At 33.4% G+C, this 24,486-nt stretch overlaps 2 protein-coding genes across 4 annotated transcripts; both read left to right on the top strand.

The window, feature by feature from the left end:
• The first annotated feature begins 11,997 nt into the window (after nt 1–11,997).
• LOC110701983 (DEAD-box ATP-dependent RNA helicase 53-like) lies at nt 11,998–18,611 on the top strand. Of its 3 annotated transcripts, XR_002507432.1 has the most exons (9): nt 11,998–12,408; nt 13,262–13,389; nt 13,546–13,954; nt 14,304–14,402; nt 14,506–14,733; nt 15,751–15,912; nt 16,591–17,072; nt 17,525–17,773; nt 18,175–18,611. XR_002507432.1 is itself a non-coding variant. In XM_021879609.1 (8 exons), the coding sequence occupies exons 1-7, from the start codon at nt 11,998–12,000 to the stop codon at nt 17,029–17,031; spliced, it is 1,878 nt and encodes a 625-aa protein (XP_021735301.1). In that variant the 3' UTR covers nt 17,032–17,072; nt 18,159–18,611. The 3 variants fall into 3 exon arrangements, 2 of the variants coding, with proteins under 2 accessions (XP_021735301.1, XP_021735300.1); XM_021879609.1 differs by lacking the exon at nt 17,525–17,773 and having other exon boundaries at nt 18,159–18,611; XM_021879608.1 differs by lacking the exon at nt 17,525–17,773.
• Nucleotides 18,612–19,833: 1,222 nt separating this feature from the next.
• Nucleotides 19,834–24,110, top strand: LOC110701848 (WUSCHEL-related homeobox 1-like). The gene is made up of 4 exons (XM_021879462.1): nt 19,834–20,863; nt 21,046–21,312; nt 21,452–21,516; nt 23,100–24,110. The coding sequence occupies exons 1-4, from the start codon at nt 20,644–20,646 to the stop codon at nt 23,718–23,720; spliced, it is 1,173 nt and encodes a 390-aa protein (XP_021735154.1). The 5' UTR covers nt 19,834–20,643; the 3' UTR covers nt 23,721–24,110.
• The last annotated feature ends 376 nt before the right edge of the window (nt 24,111–24,486 follow it).

The following is a 24,486-nucleotide window of genomic DNA, read 5'->3' on the forward strand; positions in this document are numbered from 1 at the left end:
CTTCCCTTTTATGTTCCCGGTCACTTGTCTCTTGGAGTCTTGGTAGAGGAGTATGGAATACTGAATACTCTCTCTATTTTATACTTCCTCTATTCTTTTTTATTTGACTTATTTTTTTAAACACGTTTGCTAATATAAAATTTTAATGATTAACAACTTTTAATCTCCTCAAGTAAAAATTTTAAAGATTCTACATTATGGACGTACTTATTGAGACGAATTCAAAAGATCCTACATTAATATGTTTTTCATTACATATTCACAACAGATGATCAAAGGAGGGGTTATAAATAGTGTAAAATTTAAAGCAGGTTAAGCAAAAAAAGAATGGAGGAAGTACATATTAGAAATTGATACGTGTTAATTTTTTTTATTATTTGACATATGAAGTCGGTCCTGTTTCATTCACCTTAAAAAGATCATATTAAATAAAAATAATTTTAATTCAACAAATACAACTTCAATTCAGTATAAACTATTATAGCACCGTACGATGCACGGCTTACAAATCTTGATACACATATTCATTTCACAAAAATTTTAAAATAAAATGAATTAATGAGTAATAATGAATTTACTTATAAATATGTCTTAATCATATATTTTTAACCCTCAATATAATGATATCAACCTTTTTTATCTTTTCTTAATTGTACGGAAAGATTTGAAAAATAATTCAACTCAATGAACTAACAATCAATACCCACATTAAGTCATATTTTTCCCCCGTTTCAACTTGCGCCACTGGCTACCTCATTTTTAAATGGGAGGATTTTTCTGTGTGGCTAGTCACACCGTGTGACCGGGGTTACTCGGTCAAGGGTTACTCAAGTTACTTCTGACCGAGTAACCCCTTAAATAACCCCTGACCAAGTAACTCGTAACCCGGCCCTGATTAAATCCCTCGAGTAAACCCCTGGCCGAGTAACCCCTGGAGTAACCCATGACTAGGGATGGTAATGGATCTGGACCCGACCCGGATCCGTGGATCCAGATCCGTTTTTCACGGATTTGGGTCTTCAAATTTTGGACCCGACGAATCCGGGTCGAATCTGGGTCCTGCTGACAAAAACGGATCTGGATCCGTGGACCCATTTTTTTATTTTTCCTATTAAAAAAAAACTAAAATTGTTTGTTTCTTTAATAATAATGTTAGTAATGATAAAGATTAACCCTTTCAAGAGATCAATTTTGGATGCTCGTATTATATACATCATCATTGTTTTTTCACTAATCATATGTAACATCGTATTTTTTTTGTTGTTTTTAATTTTAATTCAAAATATGAGTGTATAAGTTGGTTAATTTGTGGTTGAACTTAATAACCAACAACGTAAGTTTGAAATAAATTTTTTGACCCGAAAATTACATTTTTTGCAAAAAAATTAGGCAAAATATATTGGACCCGGATCCGGGTCTTCATTTTCTAGACCCGACGGATCCGGGTCGGATCTGGATCCTACATACAAAAACGGATCTGGATCTGGGTCCATCCGGACCCGGTTCAGATCCGACCCATTTCCATCCCTACCCATGACCAAGTAACGCCTAACCGAATCCCTCAAGTAACCCATGACAATTGAGTAACCCCTGATGTGTCCAATTTATATAGTATTTTACCCCCGTCCCTTGGTCATAATTAGTAGTGTTTTTGGCTCTTTAGAGCCACTTTTATTACTAATTGGTGTTTTCTAGTGTTTTTGTAGTTTTGCTTGAGTTTTGTAGGAAATTGCACATTTGGAGCATTTTCTGGTTTTTCATGGAGCAACTACGAACATTAGGAGGACACGACCATCTTTGAAGCCCAGGACCGGTTAGAACCGGTGATTAAGGGCTCGGTGTGTGATACCGGGGCATTTGGACCAAGTATTCAAGACCCGAAGAGGAAATTCGAATTGGGCCGAAGAATCAAACCCAATCGAAGTCCAAGCCTCGAGGAAGAGACCGGGCCCGATCGGGCAAGCTTGCGCCCGATCGGGCGGGCGCGCAGAAGAAGGCATCTTGCAAGGTGCGCCTGATCGGGTGAGCATTAGCTCGATCGGGCACAGCTGCCCAAGAGAAGCTTGAAGAAAAAGGCGGGCCCGATCGGGCGGCTCTGTGCCCAATCGGGTGCGTGTTTTTGGAGGCACCTGATTGCCGAGTTTTTAGTTTTTAATTAGGATTGTTTTTAGAGTTGTTTAAGTACGATTTTAGTACGGAATTCTGTTTACCTTTTCTTTTAGACTTTCTCTATTCTCTAAAATTCTCTCAACTTTGTTCTTAATTCAACTCCTTAATTCAGATTACTTTTGGTAACGATTTCTTCTCTATTAATTTAAGTTATTTTCTTTAATTCTTTCATCATGTCTTATTTTATTGCTTTATTTAGTTTATATTTAATTATGTGTGAGTAGTTTTATTTCTAAGGTTTATGGGGATCCAATAAATAATATGAAGGGGTAATTTGTGATTGTTGATTGTCAATGCTTAATTATTTTCCTATTGATTGATTTAATGCTATGCAATTAGGTTTGGCCAGATTTAATTGTATGAATTTAGCAATATTGATTCGAGATTCGAGAGATGAGAATTGAAGTTTAGGCTTAGTTTCAATAGGCGGACTAATTTATAAATGGTTAAGTCGAGATTCGAGAGATGAGATTTAATACCGGTAAATTAACTTTGTGATTGTAATACGTAGCGAAAGCCCTTTATAATCTGATTAATTGATGCATTGATGATTGATTATTATGTTTTACCTTGGAATATTGTTTATTGGTGAACCTATATCCTAGGCTTTTCTTTCATTGATTTACCTCTTATTTTATTTCCTTCCTACTCTTACTTTTAGTAGTTTAATTACCCTTTTAATAATAATTTGGTTACTTGATAATTTAGATTGCTTTTAATTAATTAGGAATAAATTGACTTGTTTCCCTGTGGTTCGACCCTTCTTCCCTATCTACATAGTTAGTGGATTTAGGTTTTATATTTGATTAGGTGAATACGACTTGAGGCTGTCAACCCCTAACCGAACCCCTCAAGTAACCCCTAAATTAAACCCTAACAATGTAACCCAGGTAATCCATGACTGACTAACCCCCTTGAGAAACCCCTGATCGAGTAACCCCTTAAGTAACCCATGACCGAGTAACTAACCCCTGACCGAACCCCTCAAGTAAACCCTAACCGAGTAACTCATGTAACTCATGGCCGAGTAACCCCTGACCGATTAACCTTTTAAATAACACATGACCAAGTATTTAACTAACCCCTGGCCGAACCCCTCAAGTAACTTTTAACCGAACCTCTCAAGTAACTCCTGCCACACGGTGTGGCCAACGACATATAAAAATTTGCCTTTTTAAATGCAACACACCAATAATTCTCTCTTAAAACCTGTAAATACCCTGAATAAAATCCAAGAGAATTACTGGTGTGCTACCGCCACGTGTTCAAACGTTAAGGCTATATCAATTGTTAGCAACGGAAAAACTAAATCAAAAGCAATAAACAAAACCAAATTAAGTCTTACAACTTGGAACCATTAAGGCCCTTATTTAAAACTCAAACCAATAGAATAGTATGAAAGTAAAGTTAAGTTTAAATAACTTTAAAAGTAATTAACGATAAAAATAAGAAAAGCAATCAACACTCCACTCAAGATCCCACCATCTAGAAATGGATGCTGCATGTGTAAGAATCTGTGGTTAATCTGCTCCCCAATATTACAAGTGTAAAAATTGGATCGTCACAGGGTCATTGAAAGGCGAAGGCCATGACCAAAGAAAGACACACAGAGCATGCAATCAGCAAAGCTGAGTACATACAAGCTGCAAAACATAAAAGAAATCCCTAACATGCTACTAATAATCAAACATCACGCATCATTAGTTTATAGACTCGTCACATGACTCAACTATTTATATTACTAAAACTCCATTAATTAATAATAGGTAAATCATTATTTTATTCATTGGATTACGCAATAGACAAGGTTGTCCAACCCATGCTCCATTTAGAACATCAATAAAAGAAAAACCCCATGCCTCCTTTCGAAAACATCAATAAATATCCAACGACCACGGGCGCGACTCCGTAACCGTAGTTAGTATGAGATCTCACCTAACTCCTAGTTTTTTTTAAAAAATATTTGAAATAGGAGACTCGTAGATCAGACGGCCTCGAGAAAAGTGCACTGCTAATACCCCGTGTACCCCAACCCGTGATTGTCATTACTCCAGTTGTGCACCAATCCAGAGTTTTATTGCTCATCCATCTTGCACTTTACGTGATTTACAGGTTTAGACTTGGTGATGACTCATATGCATAACACTACAAACATTCCATTAACAATTCAATCAAGTAAGGCAAGTTTCCAATTTCAATTCTTGATTTATTAGTGACAAACAACATTTATTATTTATTCCCTTAACTACCTCGGTGTATAAACACCTTGAGTGCATAAGGCATCCCAAAACCTTAACCTCGTCTTATAAGACTTGAATTCTTCTTTTTCTCGTCCTGTTTGCATAATCATGAATGAGTAATAAATTAATCGTTACACCAATCACATACCTTTGCCTCTAAGCGCACCTTGCATAATTAGAGCACAAATAATACTTGCAATATAAAGTAGTGCACGTCATACGAAATTCACAATGTATAACCAAACAATTGAACCCAGTCATCCCTATACATGATACTAAGTTCTCGATCCGTCCTTAAACATGCACCTAAAAGCAAGGTTTCGTAACTTGTACGTACCTTGAATAATAAACAAATTGGTAAACCACTTTTCCAACTAAAAACACCTTCTATAAAGTCTTCTCCTAAACCAAACAACAAAATCTCAATCAATAATCAAATTTACAGCAATACTAACTTACTTTAAAACCTTCAAAATCCAAATCAAACAACACTTTAAAGTCTTCCCTTTAGTTAAAATTAAAGGCTTATATATAGTTCTTTAAATTTTAAGTTTAAAGTTTAATAAAAATCTTAAAATTATTTTAAAACCCCTAATAATTGACAGGGTAAAGTCGTATCCCCTAATCAAAAATAATTACCTAAGTCCTCTAACTAAAGTAGATAGGGAAGTAGGGTCGAACTCCACAGGGAAACAAGTCTTTCTACTCCTAATTAATTATTATAACCTAGATTATGAGGTAACCAATATTTATAGTTGAATAATAAACAAAACTACGGAGATCAAGAATAAGGAGAAAATAATATATAAAAGGATCTAGGGCATATGTTCACCAATAAATAATATTCCAGGGTAGAATATAATAACCATTCATCAATGCATATATTAATCAGATTATAAAGGGCTTTCACTACGTATTATAATCACACAATTAATTTACCGGTATTAAATCTCATCTTTCGAATCTCGACCTAACCATTTATAAATTAACCTGCCTATTGAAACTAGACCTAAACATCAATTTTCATCTGTCGAATCTCGAATCAATATTGTCAAACTCATGCATAAAAGATCAGGCCTAATCTAGTCACAGAGCATTAAATCAATCAATAGGAAATTAATCTAGCATTAATAATTAACAACAATAAATTACCCCTTCATATTATTTATGTATCCCCATCTTACTTAAAACGTTGTTTCCACATGAAAACACTACTTTTTTGTTAAAATCGAATGAGTTCAGAACCTGATCGGGGTTAAAACGGGATTAATATTAACGAACGAAAATCTGAAAATTAAAACACGAATTTACATATTCAAACTAATCTGGAATTAAGTTAAACTAATCATTAGTATAATCACCAAAATTTCAAAACATCATTACTATAAAATCCCTAAATCAATCGTTCATAAAAACCCTAAAATCATGATTTTCAATAATTAAAAACCCTAGGTTATAAAATTTACAAAATCTATAAATTATGTCATTTATAAAATCTGAAATTTTAAAGTTAAATCATCAAAATACAACTTGATACTAATTAAATTAATTTCAAACAATAAAATCAAAACCCATAAATCAATAATTATAATTACACAAATTAATAAAACAAAGGAGAAAGAAAACAAGACTAACCTTTTTGTGTGGGAAATTTTTGGGGATTCATAGGGTATATATAGGAGATAATTGTAGGGTAAAAAGGAAGATTGGACCTCATAAAAATAATGGGTCAATTTAGTAAACAAATGGGTTATGCTTGTTTGATTGGACATAAATTGTAGAATAAAGGTGCATAAAATAATTTGTTCAAATAACTTTCGACCCAGATTAATAATTTGAAACTTTTGATATTAAATTCCGGAAAAAACAAATAAATATTATAAATAAAATAAAATTTCATTTATAAAACATTTAAAAAAAAATACGGGGGATTACATTAAATGACTATCTTTGTCCTTTAACTGACAGGCTAAAGTCGTATCACCTAATCAAAAGTAATACCTAAATCCTCTAACTAATGCAGATAGGGAAGTAGGGTCAAATCCAAAGGGAAACTGGTATTTCTATTCCTAATTAATTAAATCAATCTAAATTATAAAGTAATTGATATATTGTAATCGAAGAATAACTAAACTACTAAGAGTAAAAGTAGGGAAGAATAAAAATAGAGGAAATCAATGAATAAAAGACCTAGGGCATAGGTTCACCAGTAAACAATATTCCAGGGTAAAACATAATAATCAAACATCAATGCATAAATTAATTAGATCATAAAGGGTTTTCGCTACGTATTACAATCACATAATTAATCTACCACTATTAAATCTCATCACTCGAATCTCGACTTAACCATTTATAAATTAACCTGCCTATTGAAACTAGACCTAAACATCAATTCTCATCTCTCATCTCTCGAATCAATATTGTCAAACTCGTGCATAAAAGATCAGGCCTAATCTAGTCACAGAGCATTAAATCAATCAATAGGAAAATAATCAAGCATTGATAATCAACAACAATAAATTACCCCTGCATATTATTTATGGATCCCCACAAACCCTAGAAAGAAAACTACTCAGACATAATTAAATATAAACTAAACAAAGCAATTAAAGAAGACATGATGAAAGAATTAAAGTAAAATAAATGAGATTAAAGTAGAAGAAATCATTACCAAAGTAATCAGAATTAGGGAATTGAATTAAGAACAAAGTTGTAGAGAGAGAAACTAATCTAAAAGCTAAGTAGAGAGAGAAAGTCTAAGAGAAGAAGTTAGAAAGAGTAAAAAGAGATACTAAGCTTGCTTAACGAAATCGTACTTATACTAAGCAAGTAATCCTAAACTAAAACAAACTTAACGACGCTCAAAAACTCCTAATGCTGACATGCGCCCGATCGACCCGCCTTTTTGCTATCAAGTGCATCTCTCGCGCCCGGCCGGGCGCGAGATCGGGCGTCAGCTGCTGCTACAATTACTCCGCCCCGCCCGGTCGGGCGCACCTTTTGGCGGGAGCTCTCTTGGCCGGGCGACACTCTTGGGCTACGTACTCCTTGGACTTCGATTGGGCTCCGATTCTTCGGCCCAATCCGGATTTCTACTTCGGGTCTTTAATACTTGGTCCAAATGCCCCAGTATCACATATACCGAGCCCTTAATCACCGTTTCGATGGCTCTAACCGACCCTGGGCTATAAAAACTGGTCGTGCATCTCCAATGCTCGTAGTTGCTCCATAAAATCCCGGGAAAATGCTCCAAAAGTGTTAATCCCTACAAAAGTCAACCAAATCTACGAAAACACTAGAAAACACCAATTAGTAATAAAAGTGACTCTAAAGAGCCAAAAACACTACTAATTATGACCAAGGGAAGGAGGTAAAATACTATATAAAATGGACATATCACTAACTCTATATATTTTTTTGGAAAAGTTTACATTATACAATATGATCATTATATATTGTAATTCGTAAATCACAAATAATTTCGTATCTTTTTTCTCATCTATGTCCTCTTAAAGTTTTAACATGAAACTTTTAAAAATAGGATTTTTTATCCCATCACTTACTATCTTAATTTTATCACATGATGAGTTCAGTTGATCATTACCGCACACCTACTGCACCTTCTACAACAAAAAATTTACATGTCTAAAATTAAAAGCTTAGTACGAAGTATAATTTTCTTTTTTTTTTTCTAAACTTTTAATCTCAGAATGATGTTTAGGCTTGTCAATTGTTTGATTATCTGTCTTTCCTATGACACTTAGGGTCTGTTCACATTTACTGAAATGAGCTGAACTGAACTGATTAGAGCTGAATTGAACTGATTGGAGCTGAATTGAACTGAACTGAACTGAGCTAAAATGAATATTTTATGAGAGAGGGAAATTAAGAGTTGAACTGAACTGATTGGAGCTGAATTGAACTGAACTGATTGGAGCTGAGCTGAACTGAACTGAATTTAAGTAAATGTGAACAGACTCTAAGTCACTAACAAACTAACCCCCTATTATACTGATAGAGTAACTTCTATATCATGTTCACTTAATATTATATTTGCTTGAATGAAAGTATTTCTATTGAACTAAAATTATTTTTGCAGAACTTAAATTATTTTTACTGAATTAAAATTAATTTTACTAAATTGAAATTATTTTTATTTACTTATAATTTTTTTTTATTGTTTTTCTATTATATTTCTTCTTTAAAATAATTGCTTTTTACTGAATTGAAATTAAATATACCAAATTGAACTTATTTATACCAAACTACAAATATTTTTACCAAATTATATTTTAAGAGTTTAAGGTAAAGTGAACATAGTCTTATTATACTTATTTAGTAATGCTTAAATAACAAAGTACAACAATGACAAAGTAACAACTATAATTGTGTCAAAAAAAAAAAAAAAACTATAACACTAACTGGGTAACCCCTATAAGCTATAACACTAACCGAGTAACCCTATGATGGTTGACTACACACATATAAAATTAGTACCAAAATCTATATTAAAAATGAAAATCATAGTTTTTCTTATAGGGCAGTACATATACACTTACATGCCTCATATTATTATTTCAAAAAGCCTACATAGGATGTGTGGCATATCCTCTGGTCTAAGTATCTTTTGAACAAATCTAGTGATTTATGGCCACTTTGGATTGCATGTAAATGTGATAAATAAATCTGGAAATCATACAACCTGCATGTACATAGCCATGACATCCCAAAAATTTTGTATCATATATCTAGCACTATCAGTAAATGACAAATATAAGTCAATCTGTAATCATGTAGATTAGGGATTAATGTCTCTTCTCAAAACTACATCAACAAATTCTTATACAATTCTAACCACAATTGTTTTTGATATATTCGAATGTATGTAGTTAAATCTATTAGCCGAGTTTTTAGGATTCTGGAGCCTTAAGGAGTATCAAGCTCGAGCTTGAGCCAAGCCTAATTTTTCTTATCTTAAAGGAAGACCCCCAACAAACCATAGGGAAAGCAAGTTGCTCCATGAGATTATGATAATTCTTATACAAAAGGGTTTGTTTGAAATCCTTGAATTGGAGCCACAAGAAGAAATGAGTCAATCAAGATCGGTACACATCAAATAATAAGAGGTTATTACTTATTAAAGTCATTAGGATTTTCAATGTTTAGTTTGGCTATCCAAGTTTGAAGACCATTCAAGTACCTCCACCCTTTATTAAAGTCCTAATGGGTTCTCTATGTGATGACTCATAAATCGTATAAGGGGGAGAATGAAGAACAACTAATAATCAAGTCAAATAGTTCCAGACTTCCAGCTCTCCAAGCAAGTAGAGTATCCTGATATTTATTACTAGTATTAATTTTAATTTGTGTTATTGTCGGATTTCTAATTGTTTTACTCATGAATTGACTAGTAGCCATTGTAATTATAAACAATTGTGTAATTTGTAGCGTAAAGACTTGCCAAAATATAACACTTTTTGTTACAAAAAGGTAGCCTAGTTCGTTATTGCACCCTTCGTGTTTTAATATTAAAAATAAGGTCATTTGATGAACAAAAAATTTGGTCATGAAATTATTTATTATCATTCTCTATTCCACTTAACGACTAAAGTTCATGACCACTCACATTTTAATACCCCAATGGTTGCCCAAGAAAGTTTGGTCATGAAATTTCTCTCTTCTACTATTACCATACCCCACCATACACTCTCTCTCTTCAATCTCACATTCTCACCATAATGGAAATTATTTTATCACGTGTCAGTCTCCCATGCATTGCCCGACAATTTAGTTTTGGTCATGGGGAAGCCTTGATCATCACCCAAAAACCCCATTTTTTTTTATTTGTTTTTAATATTTTAATGCTAATCTATTATTCCCTCTCCTCATGACCAAAGTATTGGTCACTTGTTGGCCATACTCTAAGTGTTGCACTTTTATTTTGGCGAAAAACTACATTAAATATTATATTTTTCTGCTCTTATATGGTCTCCACTCAACTCACTACTACAATATTTTTTTTTAATTATTATTTTTCTCTCACACATTTCTTATATTCCAATAAACTATTAACCCCACTATATGTCTTTTACAATTTCAGCGCATCTTGTGTGTGGTCGGGCGCACCATTTGACCGCTTGTAAAATAACAAAGTAACCCCTAAAATATTGACCAAGTAACCCTTAACATCAATTGAGTAGCCCATATAACACCGACGAAGTAACCTAGGGCTGAGCAAAACTGGCAGAAAAATAAAAAACCTAATCCGTAACCATTTTGAAAATTAGGGTACTTGATCCGATAATTATAACAATTCGGATACCCAATCTGATAATTTGTTATCGAGTAAGGTTATTGGGTATCATTTTAAAATTAATGGTTATTCGATCCGATTCGATAATTAATTTTTTGTTTTTTTTTTCCTACTTAAATCTATTTTTCCAAAATCTAAACTCTTACTTTACTTTATAACAATAACGATTAGTAATATTATTAATAATTTGGTCAAGATCATGTGGTATTGCTGTTAATTAGTATTGGATGATATCATAATAACAACATTATTAAGTTTAATTATTATTATTGAATATCTTATTAGGTACTCGATAACTGATCTGAAAACTTAAGTGCTCGAACTCCAGGTACCCGAAATTATCGGTTCGGTTTACAAATATCACTGTTAGTGATATTGGTTATCGGTTACCCAAACTATTAGTACTAACAATACTAGTACCAGTCTCATACTCACCCCTAAACTCACCCCTATAACTCCAACAAAGTATTCCCTTTGTTTTCTTTTAAGTGCCCCATTAGGGATTTTGACACTATTCATTAAACATACTTAGACCAATGTTTGTGAATTATACATAAGAAAAAATATAGCCTTGTTGGTACTTGTTGGAATCGTCTCCGTGACTAGATTATTAAGATTCAATTGTTTTAATTTATTGTTGATGATAATTAAAAATATATTTGGTTAAAATTTTGTTTTGGCATGCATGAAAATGTGAAATGTCTAACCTTTGAACACTGACTGGGTAACCCCTATAATACTTACAAATTAATCTTTATAATGGTTGGGCATACGATGTGGCTAGGCACAAATAAGAATTAGGGCCTGTTCTCATTGACTGAACTCAGCTGAGCTGAACTGAACTAAATTGAATTGAGCTGAACTGAACTGAACTGAACTAAACTAAACTGAACTAAACTAAACTGAACTGAAATGAATATTTTATAAGAGAAGGAAATTAGGAGCTGAACTGAATTGAGCTGATCTGAGCTGAACTGAACTAAATTTCAACGTAAGAGAATAGACCCTTAGTGTTACAATTCCTTTAGTACTCCAATTACTCTATTAATTCGTATTTTATTTAAGTCAATCTATGAAATTGTAACACATAAAATAAAAATAAAAAAAAGGAAAAAAAAGGCATCAACCAAAAATATCTAACGTGCGGCTGCTCTTTAAACCCTCAGGGTTTAACTCCAACCCCTCTTTCTCATACCTCCAAAATCCCCATTTCCCCTAAAACCCTAATTCCTCCATTTAGGGTTTCTCTACTTTCTCTCTTTTCGACCAAAAATGGCGACTTCTATGCTTCTCAGAAGGCAATTCTCGCCTTCTTCTGCATCATCTCGTCGTGCTGTTGCCGCCTTCTCCACCCTCTTCAACTCGACCCACCCACTGACGGCATCTCCAGCTTCAGCGGTCAACAATGGTGGTTTTCTGGGCAGTATCGTCGATTCTACCTCAGTTTCTAAACTTAGCTTTGAATGTGCTAGGAGTATGTACTCGCGATCCGGTCGTCTGGAGTTTCGAGCGCCTTTTGCGTCGCAGGCGGCGGGTTTCGCAATCGCTGATTACTCGGATGATGATAAGGTGAGAGCTGGTGGTTCGAGTGATGAAGGTCTAGAGATTTCTAAGCTTGGAATTCATCCTGAGGTCATTTCTTGTTTGGCTAAGAGAGGAATCACTAAGCTCTTTCCTATTCAGGTATTGTTTTTAATTGCAATCTTTGTCATTTATTTGATGTATGATCATTATGTTTGCCTGATTTTTTGGTGTTTTAAATACTGGACATATAATTTATGTTCACATTTTATGTTGAGAATTGATCAAGGATTTTATTGGGTGTATCTTATTGATCAGGGTTAGTTAGATTTAATAAGATTCTTTTCCCCTAATTTGATAATCTGGCTAATAGTGTCCATACTGTCCAATTTGGCATACACACACGAATTGCAGAGACGAAATGTGTTATAAAGCTCCGGCCTTTATCATTACTTGGGATACAATGTATGCAGTTGTTTTATGAGAAGAATCTTGATAGGGTATTAGAATTTTAGCTCTTATGTTTATGGATTCACAGTTCAACATTTGTTGTTAGGGTGCCTTGAATTTTTACCTTTTTTTTTTAATAATTTTTTTTAATTTTTTTTTTAACTAAGCTAGGGTACTAGGGTAGCTATTGCATCCCTTGAAACTTCGATAATTGGGCTTAATATTAGCAATTTGTTTGTTCTCTTTTTTCATGGTATAAACAAAATGTGAAATGAAGGTCTTTTTCCTTGAGGTTACCTTATTTCCGGTTAATTTCTATATTTATTAGGTGGTGAATTCATGGGAGAGATTTTTGTTTGTTCTTATATTGTAATTTGTCAATGTTATTGTCAAGTTGTACTTTTCATGAGAAATAATGTTGTTTCACAAGTCTATTTCTCTAAGGGACCAAGGTTGCTAATGGATGTTACCATGTCAAGTAATTATAAACTTCTTATTTTGAAGTCTAAGTGGGTTTAAAGCAAGGTGAGGCTGATTTTTAAAATTTTTGTTTCTGTTTGTGCAGAAAGCTGTTCTTGAACCTGCAATGCAGGGTCGTGACATGATTGGCCGTGCCAGAACAGGGACAGGGAAGACCCTTGCTTTTGGGATTCCAATCTTGGATAAAATTACAAGCCATAATGCGAAACATGGGTATGCTTACTTCTGTAGCTCCAGGAATAAGAACTCTTATTATCTAGTTCTACAGTGGACCATTTTCATGATTTATTTATTGATATGTGTCTTGTTTCTGTACTGATTAGTCCATTCCCATTGCTGCCAAATCTGATTATATGTTTGCTTTTGCAGGGCTGGGAGAGAACCTTTGGCCTTGGTTTTGGCCCCCACTAGAGAACTTGCACGGCAGGTTGAGAAGGAGTTCCATGAGTCTTCAAGGCTAGAAACTCTGTGTGTATATGGGGGTACACCAATTGGTCGTCAAATGAGTGATCTTAGCCGTGGTGTTGATGTTGTTGCTGGTACACCTGGCCGGATTATTGATTTGCTAAAGAGAGGAGCATTAGATCTGTCTCGCGTTCAGTTTGTTGTACTGGATGAAGCTGATCAAATGCTTAATGTTGGATTTGAGGAAGATGTGGAGGTTATATTAGAGAAGCTGCCACAAAATCGCCAAACTTTGATGTTCTCTGCCACCATGCCAAATTGGATCCTGAAGTTGACTAGGAAGTATTTGAAAAATCCATTGACGGTTGATCTTGTAAGACTGAAATCATTGATTTCACTATTTGCTTATGCTTTGATATAGAATTGGGTTATTTGTCTCAGATTGATGAAGAATCGATTTTGGAATGTGCAAGCTATTATAGTTTCTGTAGTATCCTACCACCCCAACAAGGTTTAAAAAAAGAGGGAAGGGGGTGGGGGGTGGGGTGGGGGGAAGGGCCTTCTATTAATAATAGTGTATGGGAAGCTAAGAAGGCAAAACTAGCCTTTCTTCTTGTTATCTATCACCCAGGGCTCAGTGTTGTCTGTTGTTTGGTTAGATGTCAATAAACCTCTTCTTCTTAATCACTTTTGAGCCTTTTTCTGTTGCTCTTCTTTTGTAGGTCGGTGATTCAGATCAGAAGCTGGCAGATGGAATCTCTTTGCATTCTGTAGTAGTGGAACATCGCACGAAAGCAGGTGTCATTGGACCTCTTGTAACGGTAAATTTATTTAACTTTTTATCTCCTCTGTTCATGGTCACATAGTATTTCTATACACAGATTTTCCTGTTAATGTATTTACTGAGCTCTGCATTACTTGCAGGAACATGCAAATGGAGGGAAATGCATTGTTTTCACTCAAACAAAACGTGATGCTGACAATTTGTCTAATGCACTGGGAAGAAAAAATTACAAAGCTGAACCTTTACACGGGGATATTTCTCAAAATATGAGGGAGAGAACGCTTAAGCGGTTTAGAGATGGGGACATCAACATTTTGGTTGCCACTGATGTGGCTGCTCGTGGTCTTGACATACCAAATGTTGACTTGGTAATTACATTTTAAATCCCTTCCCTTTAATTAAAAATTTCGGTACTGCTGTTTTGTAGCTTTGAGTTTGTTTATTGTGTATAGTTCATAAAATTGTAGTTCTGTATATGGAGAATTTTTTTTTAACTGGTTGCATTTACTTTGATACCTGTGAGAAATTGTTCTTGTGCTTTCGTTTGCTTATTTACTTTTCTCCATAAAATTGTTCTGTAATTCATAAATTATTTTTTTGCTTGTCTGCTTCCTCTGTTGTGTGTGTGTGTGTGTGTGTCGCTTGTTCCTAGACTGGTTCTTCCTAAAAGTTATATTAACAAAAAAAATTACACAGTATGCTTTTTATAATATTAACTCTTAGTTTTGATGCGTTTATCAAATAACAGTGCTGAGGCTATTATTACAAAGAATCTTTGTCTTGTGCTTAACTGCTTATTCAATGCCTTTATTGATTCATCTGAATCTTTGGTTAACAAGGGAGAAGGCTGAAGAGTGGAGAACTTGTCTCAGTTTGTTTTGGGAAATTAAATAGATTAATTGCTGGTTAGGCTTTGTTGTGTCAACCTTTCATATGTGATTAGTTGTGTTCTAATTTCTGTATTATGGGAAATCAGTAAGTGGTGCTGTGAGTGGAAACTAGCACAAATACACTGAGGGACGAGTGAGGAGTATTTGTTTGTATGGAATCATTTTCCCTCTTGTCATCCACTGCTCTTCATCTCTGTGTGCGACTGTGTGCTACCTCTTTTTTTTATATAAAGTATTGTGCCAATATTTGCATTTTGCTGTAACCAATCATGTTAATTCAAAAGTATGTGAATCTGTTCAGTCTTGTGAAGTAAATATTGATGGTTAGCTTGATTGTGTTTTCTATGTTGCTTGCAAGTTCAGTTCTTGAAAAAGGTTATGTTCTTGGCTGTCAGTTTCATTCAATGTTGGAAGTATATGTATTTTATACCAATTATTTGGCTGAAATATATCCTGAACATTTTCCTAATTTCTCATATGTATTTTTTGTTACAGATTATACATTATGAACTCCCTAACAATTCTGAGAGTTTCGTTCATCGGTCCGGTCGAACAGGTCGTGCTGGCAAAAAAGGAATTGCTATTCTCATGTATACAATGGATCAGTCAAGGGCTGTTAAGGGTATCGAGCGTGATGTTGGATGCAAATTTAAAGAGGTTAATTTCTTTCTAGTGTTATTTGCTATGTCTTCAAGTATATGTATATCATGATTTTTTTGCCTAGTATATAAATAAATGGCTTATCGAGTTCCCTGCTGTTTAATTAATTATTTTTTGGGGCGGTTGTATAGTCATTGCATATTTGTAAATTTTGCCGTAATTACACGTATAAGGCTGTGTACAATTCCATCCTACTCTTGCTAGTGTGTGATCTTTTTAGAGGAGTTGGTGTAATGTTGACATTATTATTGTTGGTTGTTGTTGACTTGGGGTTCCATGTCTGTTTATTTCTCCTCGCCTCTGTTCCAATTACCTTTTTTGGAGGTGCCTGATTGGCTCATGAGCTGATAACTTTATATATCTAGTTTTGTTTTTTTCTTTTCCATCTGCTCCTATCTTGGGTAGTTTTGTGTTAATTATGGGCTGGAAAACAGGCTAAGAACATGCTTACAAGCTATGGCCACAGTAGTTTACATCAAACTTGCAAGGATATTGCTTCCTGCTTCAATTCAAAATGAGATAAACTCCTAAAAATTTAGTACAGATGCAAATTGTATGCAGTCAAGATGATATTCCTTGTAGGCATGCTAGTTGATTGAGTGATCTTTTTGTTAGTTTTGCCCGCAATATACTCTTGCATCTAGGCTAAATTACTGACTTGTTTTTCTTTATCAGCTTTCTGCAGTTGCGACTGATGGTGCAGAATTGGACATGAACATGGGTGGTGGAGGTCGATTTGGGAACTCTGGCTTCAGTCGTTCTGGAGGATATGGAAGCAGTTCTCGTTCTGGTGGTTATGGCGGAGATTCCTATTCAGGACGTTCTGGTGGTTATGGACGTTCTGGCGGATCCAGGGAATCTGGTTCAGGTGGTTTTGGTTCTTATGGAGGTTCTAGGTCAGGTGGTGGTGGTGGATATGGTGGTTCAGGCAGCTCTGATAGTTTTGGTAGGTCTGGTTTTAGTAAACCCAGTGGCGGTGGATTCGGTGACATGGGGAGAAGAGACAAATCCGGGGGTTTCGGCAGTTTTGGTTCAGGACGTTCTAATCAGAGCAGTGGAGGGTTTGGTAATGCTAATTCTAGTCGATTTGGCAGCTTTGGGGATGATAAATTTTAAGACGGCAGCCTGTTTTGGCTGGGCGAACAATTTATGAGCAGGTTGGTGTTTTACCTCTATGCATAATGTTAGTATTTTTGCTGCTGCTTGTATTTTAAATCTTTTAAGAGCTGGCTATTCATCTATCATTACTATGTGAAAAGACTGCATTTCTCCTTCCATTTCTTCTCTCATCCCTTAGTAAGGGAAAAAGAGGAATTCAAGTCTCTCATAAGTCATAATCTATATCTATTACTAAGACAAGATCAATCATTGATGGATTTCAAAAAAACTTAATAAATTTGTACAATGCTCGGGACTAACCTTATTCATTACAGAGAAAGGGAAAATGGTTGACTTGTACCCTGTTTGATTTTGTACTTGTTACACAGCTGTTCATATTTTTCAACATGTTATTGCATTCACCGTTATCCTTCTTTCTAGATGTTTTCCTACTGCTACATCCTGTGGCATCTGCGAGTCCAAGTCTAATAATAATTTGTACCTCTGCCAGGGATCCCAAACCTCTATGGTTGCTGGAGTGGATTTGGGTTTACCTGGATTAGACTTGGAGCTCATTTTTCTACAGGCGTGCAGGTGGGTGAGCAAATTTGCTGCCTACCTGAAGCCAGTAGGATGGCTCTCACCTCCAGTTTTAGCCTTTCAAATCCCTGTTTGTGGTTCAACTGGGTCACATTCCATATATGTTCCCAGTTGTTCTTCATGCTACTTTATGTTTTTAAAAGGTCAATGCATCATTCAGGTAATGCCGGGTGATGTTTTTGCTTATTTCCATGTTAGAAGCTAATAAATATGCTTGTAATATTTTGATAAATTTTGTTAATTTAATTAAAATCTAAGGGTGTGTTTGGCATCGTTTTTTGTTTTTAGTTTTATGTTTTTTTAAAACCAAAAACAGGAAACAAGAAAAAGGTGTGTTCACTTTTTTGTTGTCAGTTTTCAAAATTATCATGATTTTACTAAGTTTGACTAATTTTTAATTCATTATATGACATAAATCATATGGTTCTAAAAAACATAAAACCATAGTGATGCCAAACGAACCCTAAAATTGTTGTTTTATGTTGGAGTTGTGTTGAATCATGCATATTTTCGTAAGATCAATTAGACCAACTTCAGGTTCTTAGTTTAATTCTTTTGCAGCTGCAGGCAAGGATATTTGATTGCTATATGGAAACGAACATGAGTAGCATTTTCTGGAACAATTATGGAGTGTGCATCAATTAATTCAGATCGTTAATCGAAGTCATGATGATAATCATACAAGTGGTCTTGGTGAAAATATAGTTTTTTCTTTATGAACGTAATACCTTGTTTGTAGTATATAACCAGTTAGAGTAGGCACTACCTAATTATTTATGCTTAAGACTATTCTGGGATCTTGGCTCTGTCCTTATATAAGTAAATAAGGTATTTTGAAGAGCTTGTATGCCATTCAATTATGCGTTTATTTGTTTTTTGTTTCAAAGTTTTGGTGATGTACAGTATGTTGTCCTCCGAGGAACCTTATAAACGATCTTACCCCGCTACCCACAAATAAAGAGTTGAACTCTAGATCTTTTGTGGGCTTTTTTTCAAAATTGTTTCACTCGTAATATCATTTCTTAGGAAGTAGTTTGTATAATTTTTTAGCTCGATTGATATGTTAAGCTAATATGTGAAGTTTTAATTCCGTAAGGGTTCCTGAGAGTTAATCCTTTCATCTTTTGGGGCCAATTAGTGATTTTGTTGGCTTTGTTGAGTGGCTAATTTGCACGTAACACTTGATTAATGGGACTATAGAACTTAGATATATTCGAGTGGAGAATTAAATCTTAGCTTATATGAGCAGATAGCAAGATAAGACTTCTAATCAGAGATTTGTTTAGAACTTTAGATGATAAAATAATTGTAGATATCAATTATCAATCATATCATATGATTGTTATATTTTTTAAAAAAATTGGTCATGATTCACTAATCATATAAAAACCTTGATCCTTTTTACAACTTGAAAAAGTAATGACACAACTAATTGAAGTCCAATTCAAGGTATGCTTAGAAATAATTAGAGCTACTCAACTAGTAACTTCTAAAAAGTTTGGATAAAGGACATATAAGGGTCTGTTCTCATACGTTTATTTTCAGTTCAGTTTAGCTCCTTCCTTCTCTTATAAAATATTCAGTTCAGTACAGTTCAGTTTATGAGAACAGGCCCTGTTCATATACTTTATGTAAATCGAATAATTTAAATGATTACCGTTTAGATAGATACACACATTTGGCTATTAACATGTTGTAAGCTTACTTTATACTACCTTTGTTTTTTATTAGTTGACACGTTTTAACTTTAGCACTATTCACACTCTCCCCTTTGACCGTGTTTTGTGATTTATAGGTAATGAAAAATATAGTCATGTGGGGTCTTGTTAGATTCGTCACGATATATATTTTTAAAATACCAACTTTTTATAATTTTTTATAAACGGTAATTAAAGATATTAAAGGTTGAAGTTGTGTATTGACAAACGTGACTAAAGAAACGTGTCAACTAAAATGAAACGGAGAAAGTATGAGGTAAAAGCGAATTTAAGATTTTTGTATTAAACTAGTAAAGCAATGTCAATTCAATGCATGTCTCATTTTATACTCCGTAATTTATTTTGACTTTCTTCTTATAAAATGGTGGAGCACGTGTCATCTATGTCTTTTATCAGACTCATATATGATACTAGTTTCGTCTCTTATTTTTATACCTATTTCTCTCCATTATGTGACTAATAAATACTAGAAATATGCATATAAATAAGGGACAGAGGGACTGAGGGAGTACAAAATTTTTCTGTTACCTTATATTATTATACCCTTGAAAAATGATTTATAAAAAGGAAAATTGTGAAGTGTTTTTGGAGGAGAGAGAAAGCTAAGGAGAAAAATAGACAAGAAGAAGGGGGCAGTTGGGATTTAAAATAAGTGTGAAAGTTACTAAACATGAGACCAACAATCAAATTTAATGCCTTTTTATGTATGCTAGTAACACTTTTTGTATATACTTGTATTTATTTTTATCATATTATATGAATCACTCACTATTTATATTTGCATTTTTATGAAATGATGAGGCTTATCATAACCCCTTCCCTCCTCCTCGTCACGTCCTTTTTATTTCCCTTCTCCCAATAACTTCAGAATTCCACGCCTTCAATATATATATATATATATATATTTTTTTTTTTTTGGCCACTCCTAATTTTTTCCTTTAATTTTTTGTCTTTTTCTTGGCCTTTTATTGCAGTCAACTTGGATTATTGTCTCTATATTCTTTAACCATTTTATTAAATTTTTTACCCTTTTATTCAAAACTCCCAAAACATACCCTTCCTCTTAATTCTAACCTTCTCTTTCTACTATTCATGTGATCCATCTCTTTCACTTACTCTTGCACAATTTTCCATTTTCATTCTAAATTTTACTATTTTCATAAATATTTGCACCTTATTTATTACTTATATTCTCTCTTTATAAGAGCAAACAACAACCACTACTACTACTACTTAGGTTTTTTTTAGTTACAATATATTGTTGCATTGCATTTTATTTTCTACACAAAGTGAGTGAGCTAGAAGAAGAATTATGATGGGTTTTAATGAAGTTGCTAACCAAGATCTTAGCTTAGGAGATCCTTTCAAAGGCGGTCGTAAGCTTCGACCACTCGTTCCTAGGCCTTTTCTCTCATCTCCTACTCCTAATCACAATGTTAACACCACTTGTTTAACGGGTTTTCATCATAACCCTTCTAATCATCACCTTCTCTCCTTAAACACCACCACCACTCGCCACCAACACCACTTTGGTAAGCATTTCGTACATAATATTTAGTCGATACTGTAACTTTTAACTAGTAATGTTACATGTTTAAATTTGTACATAATATTCAGTCATGTTGATATATACTGTTACTTTTATATACGTACTATATTATTATGTAGCGTTACAAGTATAAAATTTTTAATATAATTTGTTTCACGTGATCAGAAGAAGGTAAGGAGGCTGTGGGAACACATCAAGTCATGGTGAGCTCAAGGTGGAACCCAACGCCGGAGCAGCTAAGGGCGTTGGAGGAGTTGTATAGGCGTGGCACTCGAACGCCTTCGGCCGAGCAAATTCAACACATCACCGCACAACTTCGCCGTTATGGTAAGATAGAGGGCAAGAATGTATTCTACTGGTTTCAAAATCATAAGGCCCGGGAACGCCAAAAACGACGTCGTCAACTTCAACTTCCTATTCAACCACCTTCTGGTATAATAATATAATAGTGTACCTTGCTAATTAAGCTTGTTCATTTTTATCTTCTATAACTTTTAAGTCATATATTTATTTATTTATATTTAATTTCCTAATTATAATTTTGTTAATTTTATTTGTTTTTTTAAATAAGGGAGTAAGATAGGTTTTGAAGGTGAGCACAAGAGTTGCAAATGGGCACAATCATCTACAAACAAGGTGTGAATCCCAATTTTCAACTTTTCTTTTTTCTTTAATTACTTTTTTTTTTTTTTTTGAAAATATTTCCTTATTCAATGTGTAATCCCCTTTATGAATCTTCCCTCCCAAAAAGAAGAATATACTCTTGTAAAATCTTTGCTATAGTCAAACTTCTAAGTTCTAACTCACTAAATTAGTTAGTAGATTCACAATTAAATTAATCAAAATTAAAATGTACTTGGTATAAGGTTTTTAAGCTTTTACTCATTACTACTTGTAGAAAACAATTTATAATAATCGTCGATTAGGTATCTCGTACATACATGTGTTGTTTAGTGTTTAATTTCGTCAATTTTTGTAATTTAATTGAAGTGATGTATCACATGTAAGACAATCTATCCATTATGATTATATCCTAATAATGTGCATGGTACATAGTTTTAGTCATGTCCTAGGATAGATGATAATCCATTATTTGATGATTAGATAATCATTATGATTCATATAATTAAAAACTTGTACCACCTTTTATTGTATGATTAAGAAATATTGAAAAACATAAAATAAATAAATAAAAAATGTGGAATGATAGAGAAAAAGCAAAATTTGTTGGGAAATGAAAAGAATCAAAAAGCTGCCTTCCTTCTTTCTGTCGGGGGACCTTTGCATGCCTTTTCCTTTTCTTCTTTCAATTCCTTCTGATTGTGTTTTTGTGTTTTCTGTTTTCAACTCCCATCTTTTTTTCAATTTCAATTTCAATTTTCACCCACATATTATAATTAAAATTAAATCAAAACCTTACCTTTTTCATGATTTTTTACCTACTTAATTGACTCAATTACCCTCACTTTTTAAGCATGTGAAGGGAAAAAGGCTATCCTAGGGTTAAATTCAGTGTTTTTTCTTATTTGTAAGTTTGTAATTTTGTCAACAACAATAACTCGTACAACATGTTCACAGTATTTATTGACTTGTTTTGGTGTGTGCTTTCACATCTTATAACACTCCACACAAACGGAGTATATCTTATCTTGTTAGGTACCTCTTGTATACAACGAGTGTATTACTTATAACATATCTATACATTTAGTTATAACTTTATAACTCATCTCTTACACATACAATATCTTTAACATAATTTTATGGACAAAAATTATCACTTGCACACATACAATAAGTGCAAGTATGTGATAATTTTTTAACAAGTGTTACACTTTGGATTTTTCACTATTCACATAACTGTTGTTTTGACTTGATTAATTTACTAATATTTAAAAACAAATATTATTATATAATACGGAGTGCATTGTTGGATTTGTTATAATGTATAATTGATAATATTAATTTTCTATAGTTTTACAAGCATATAATTAAATAAATTAATGGTCAAAGTCGTATCTCCACATGCGTATTTGGTTAAACCGTAACATTTATTAAAACACAAAGGGAGTATAAACTTTTATTTGATTTGGAATGAAAAAATTTATGGAGTACAAATTAAACTTGTTAAATTGAATATATATGGCTGATTTTATATTTATATAGAATTGTATAATTGTATATTATGATTACTGAATTATTATATTTTGCATGGTGAGCAGGATGAATCTGATCCACCAATACAAATATCAGAAGAAGCAGCAGCCCTAACAAAATCAGATACCACGACAAATCCTATTTCATCTGATGGTTGGATCCAATTCCATGAATTCCAACATAATCATACTACCAATAATAATTCTAATAATTTCAATATTATTTCAAGTGAAAAAAATTTATTATTTGCAGGAGAAAGGAATTCCACGTGGCAAACTACTACTACACCTACTCATAATAACAATATTAATAATAATAATAATGATAATAATATTATGATGGTCCAACCCTCGTCTTGTTCTTGTTGTTTCCCTTCTTCTGTTCCGTTTTCTCTCTCCTCTAAACATAATTATTTACCATCCTTCATTACTTCTAAAGATCGTAATTTTGGTGAAAGACCGCCATCGTCTCCTACCCTACAACTCTTCCCGGTTGTAAGAGACGACAACAACAACGATGGTGATGGGGATGAGGACGAGAATGTTGAGAATAATTCGTGTCTTACGACGACTAATAACAATGATCATGAGAAAGGTGGTGGTAGTAGTAATAGTAGCATTCATCATATGCCTAAGTTATTGGTGTGTAACAACAACAATCCTTTTCCTTATTATCAGTTTCTTTAAATGAGACTGTTTTTTTTTAATTTATTAGAGTAAATGTATTTAGGTTTCTATTTATAGTAGTTTATTTACTTATTGTTAAACTGTGGGAAAGTCACGTGATTGACTTCATTTTGGAGTGACAATTTTCAGATGCCTTTTTGTAGTAACTGATGTTTTATAGTAGTAGTATCATAAATATTGAGTATGACTGATTTATAACTACTTTTAGTATTAATCTATTTTTAGTTTTCAAAGTATGATAGTGTTATGTTGATTGATTGATGTTAAGATATCACAGAAAGACACAATCTTATAATGTTGGTATAGGGAAATGGAGAATTTCCTTGTAATGCACTTGGACAATGTTACATTTATATACTATGCCTTTTATTTTATTTTATTTTATTTTATTTTATTATATTTATTGTTGAGGTATAAAATTTAAAATGCAATATTGATTGGTATAGTATATAATCAAATACAACAATGGACTGTTGCCCTAATAGATTTATGGGTTTATGTGGTATTAAGGGGATTGAAATGGACAACATACAAAGTAAGGACTAAGGAGTACTTAACTTTTAGGGTATGAATTATACAAACTACACGTAAGTGTACTTACGCGTGCACATGGTATATCCAGTATTATTTTTATACGTACATTTAAATAATTAGAACAGATGAAATGAACAAATGTGTGTGTGTTTTTTTTTAAAAAAATAACTTAAATATGATAAAATTGAGTGTATAATGAAAATTATCTTTAACTTGGATGTGACTTATTACA

Source organism: Chenopodium quinoa, unplaced genomic scaffold (genome assembly GCF_001683475.1).
Source record: "Chenopodium quinoa cultivar QQ74 unplaced genomic scaffold, ASM168347v1, whole genome shotgun sequence".
NCBI classification, from domain to species: domain Eukaryota; kingdom Viridiplantae; phylum Streptophyta; class Magnoliopsida; order Caryophyllales; family Amaranthaceae; genus Chenopodium; species Chenopodium quinoa.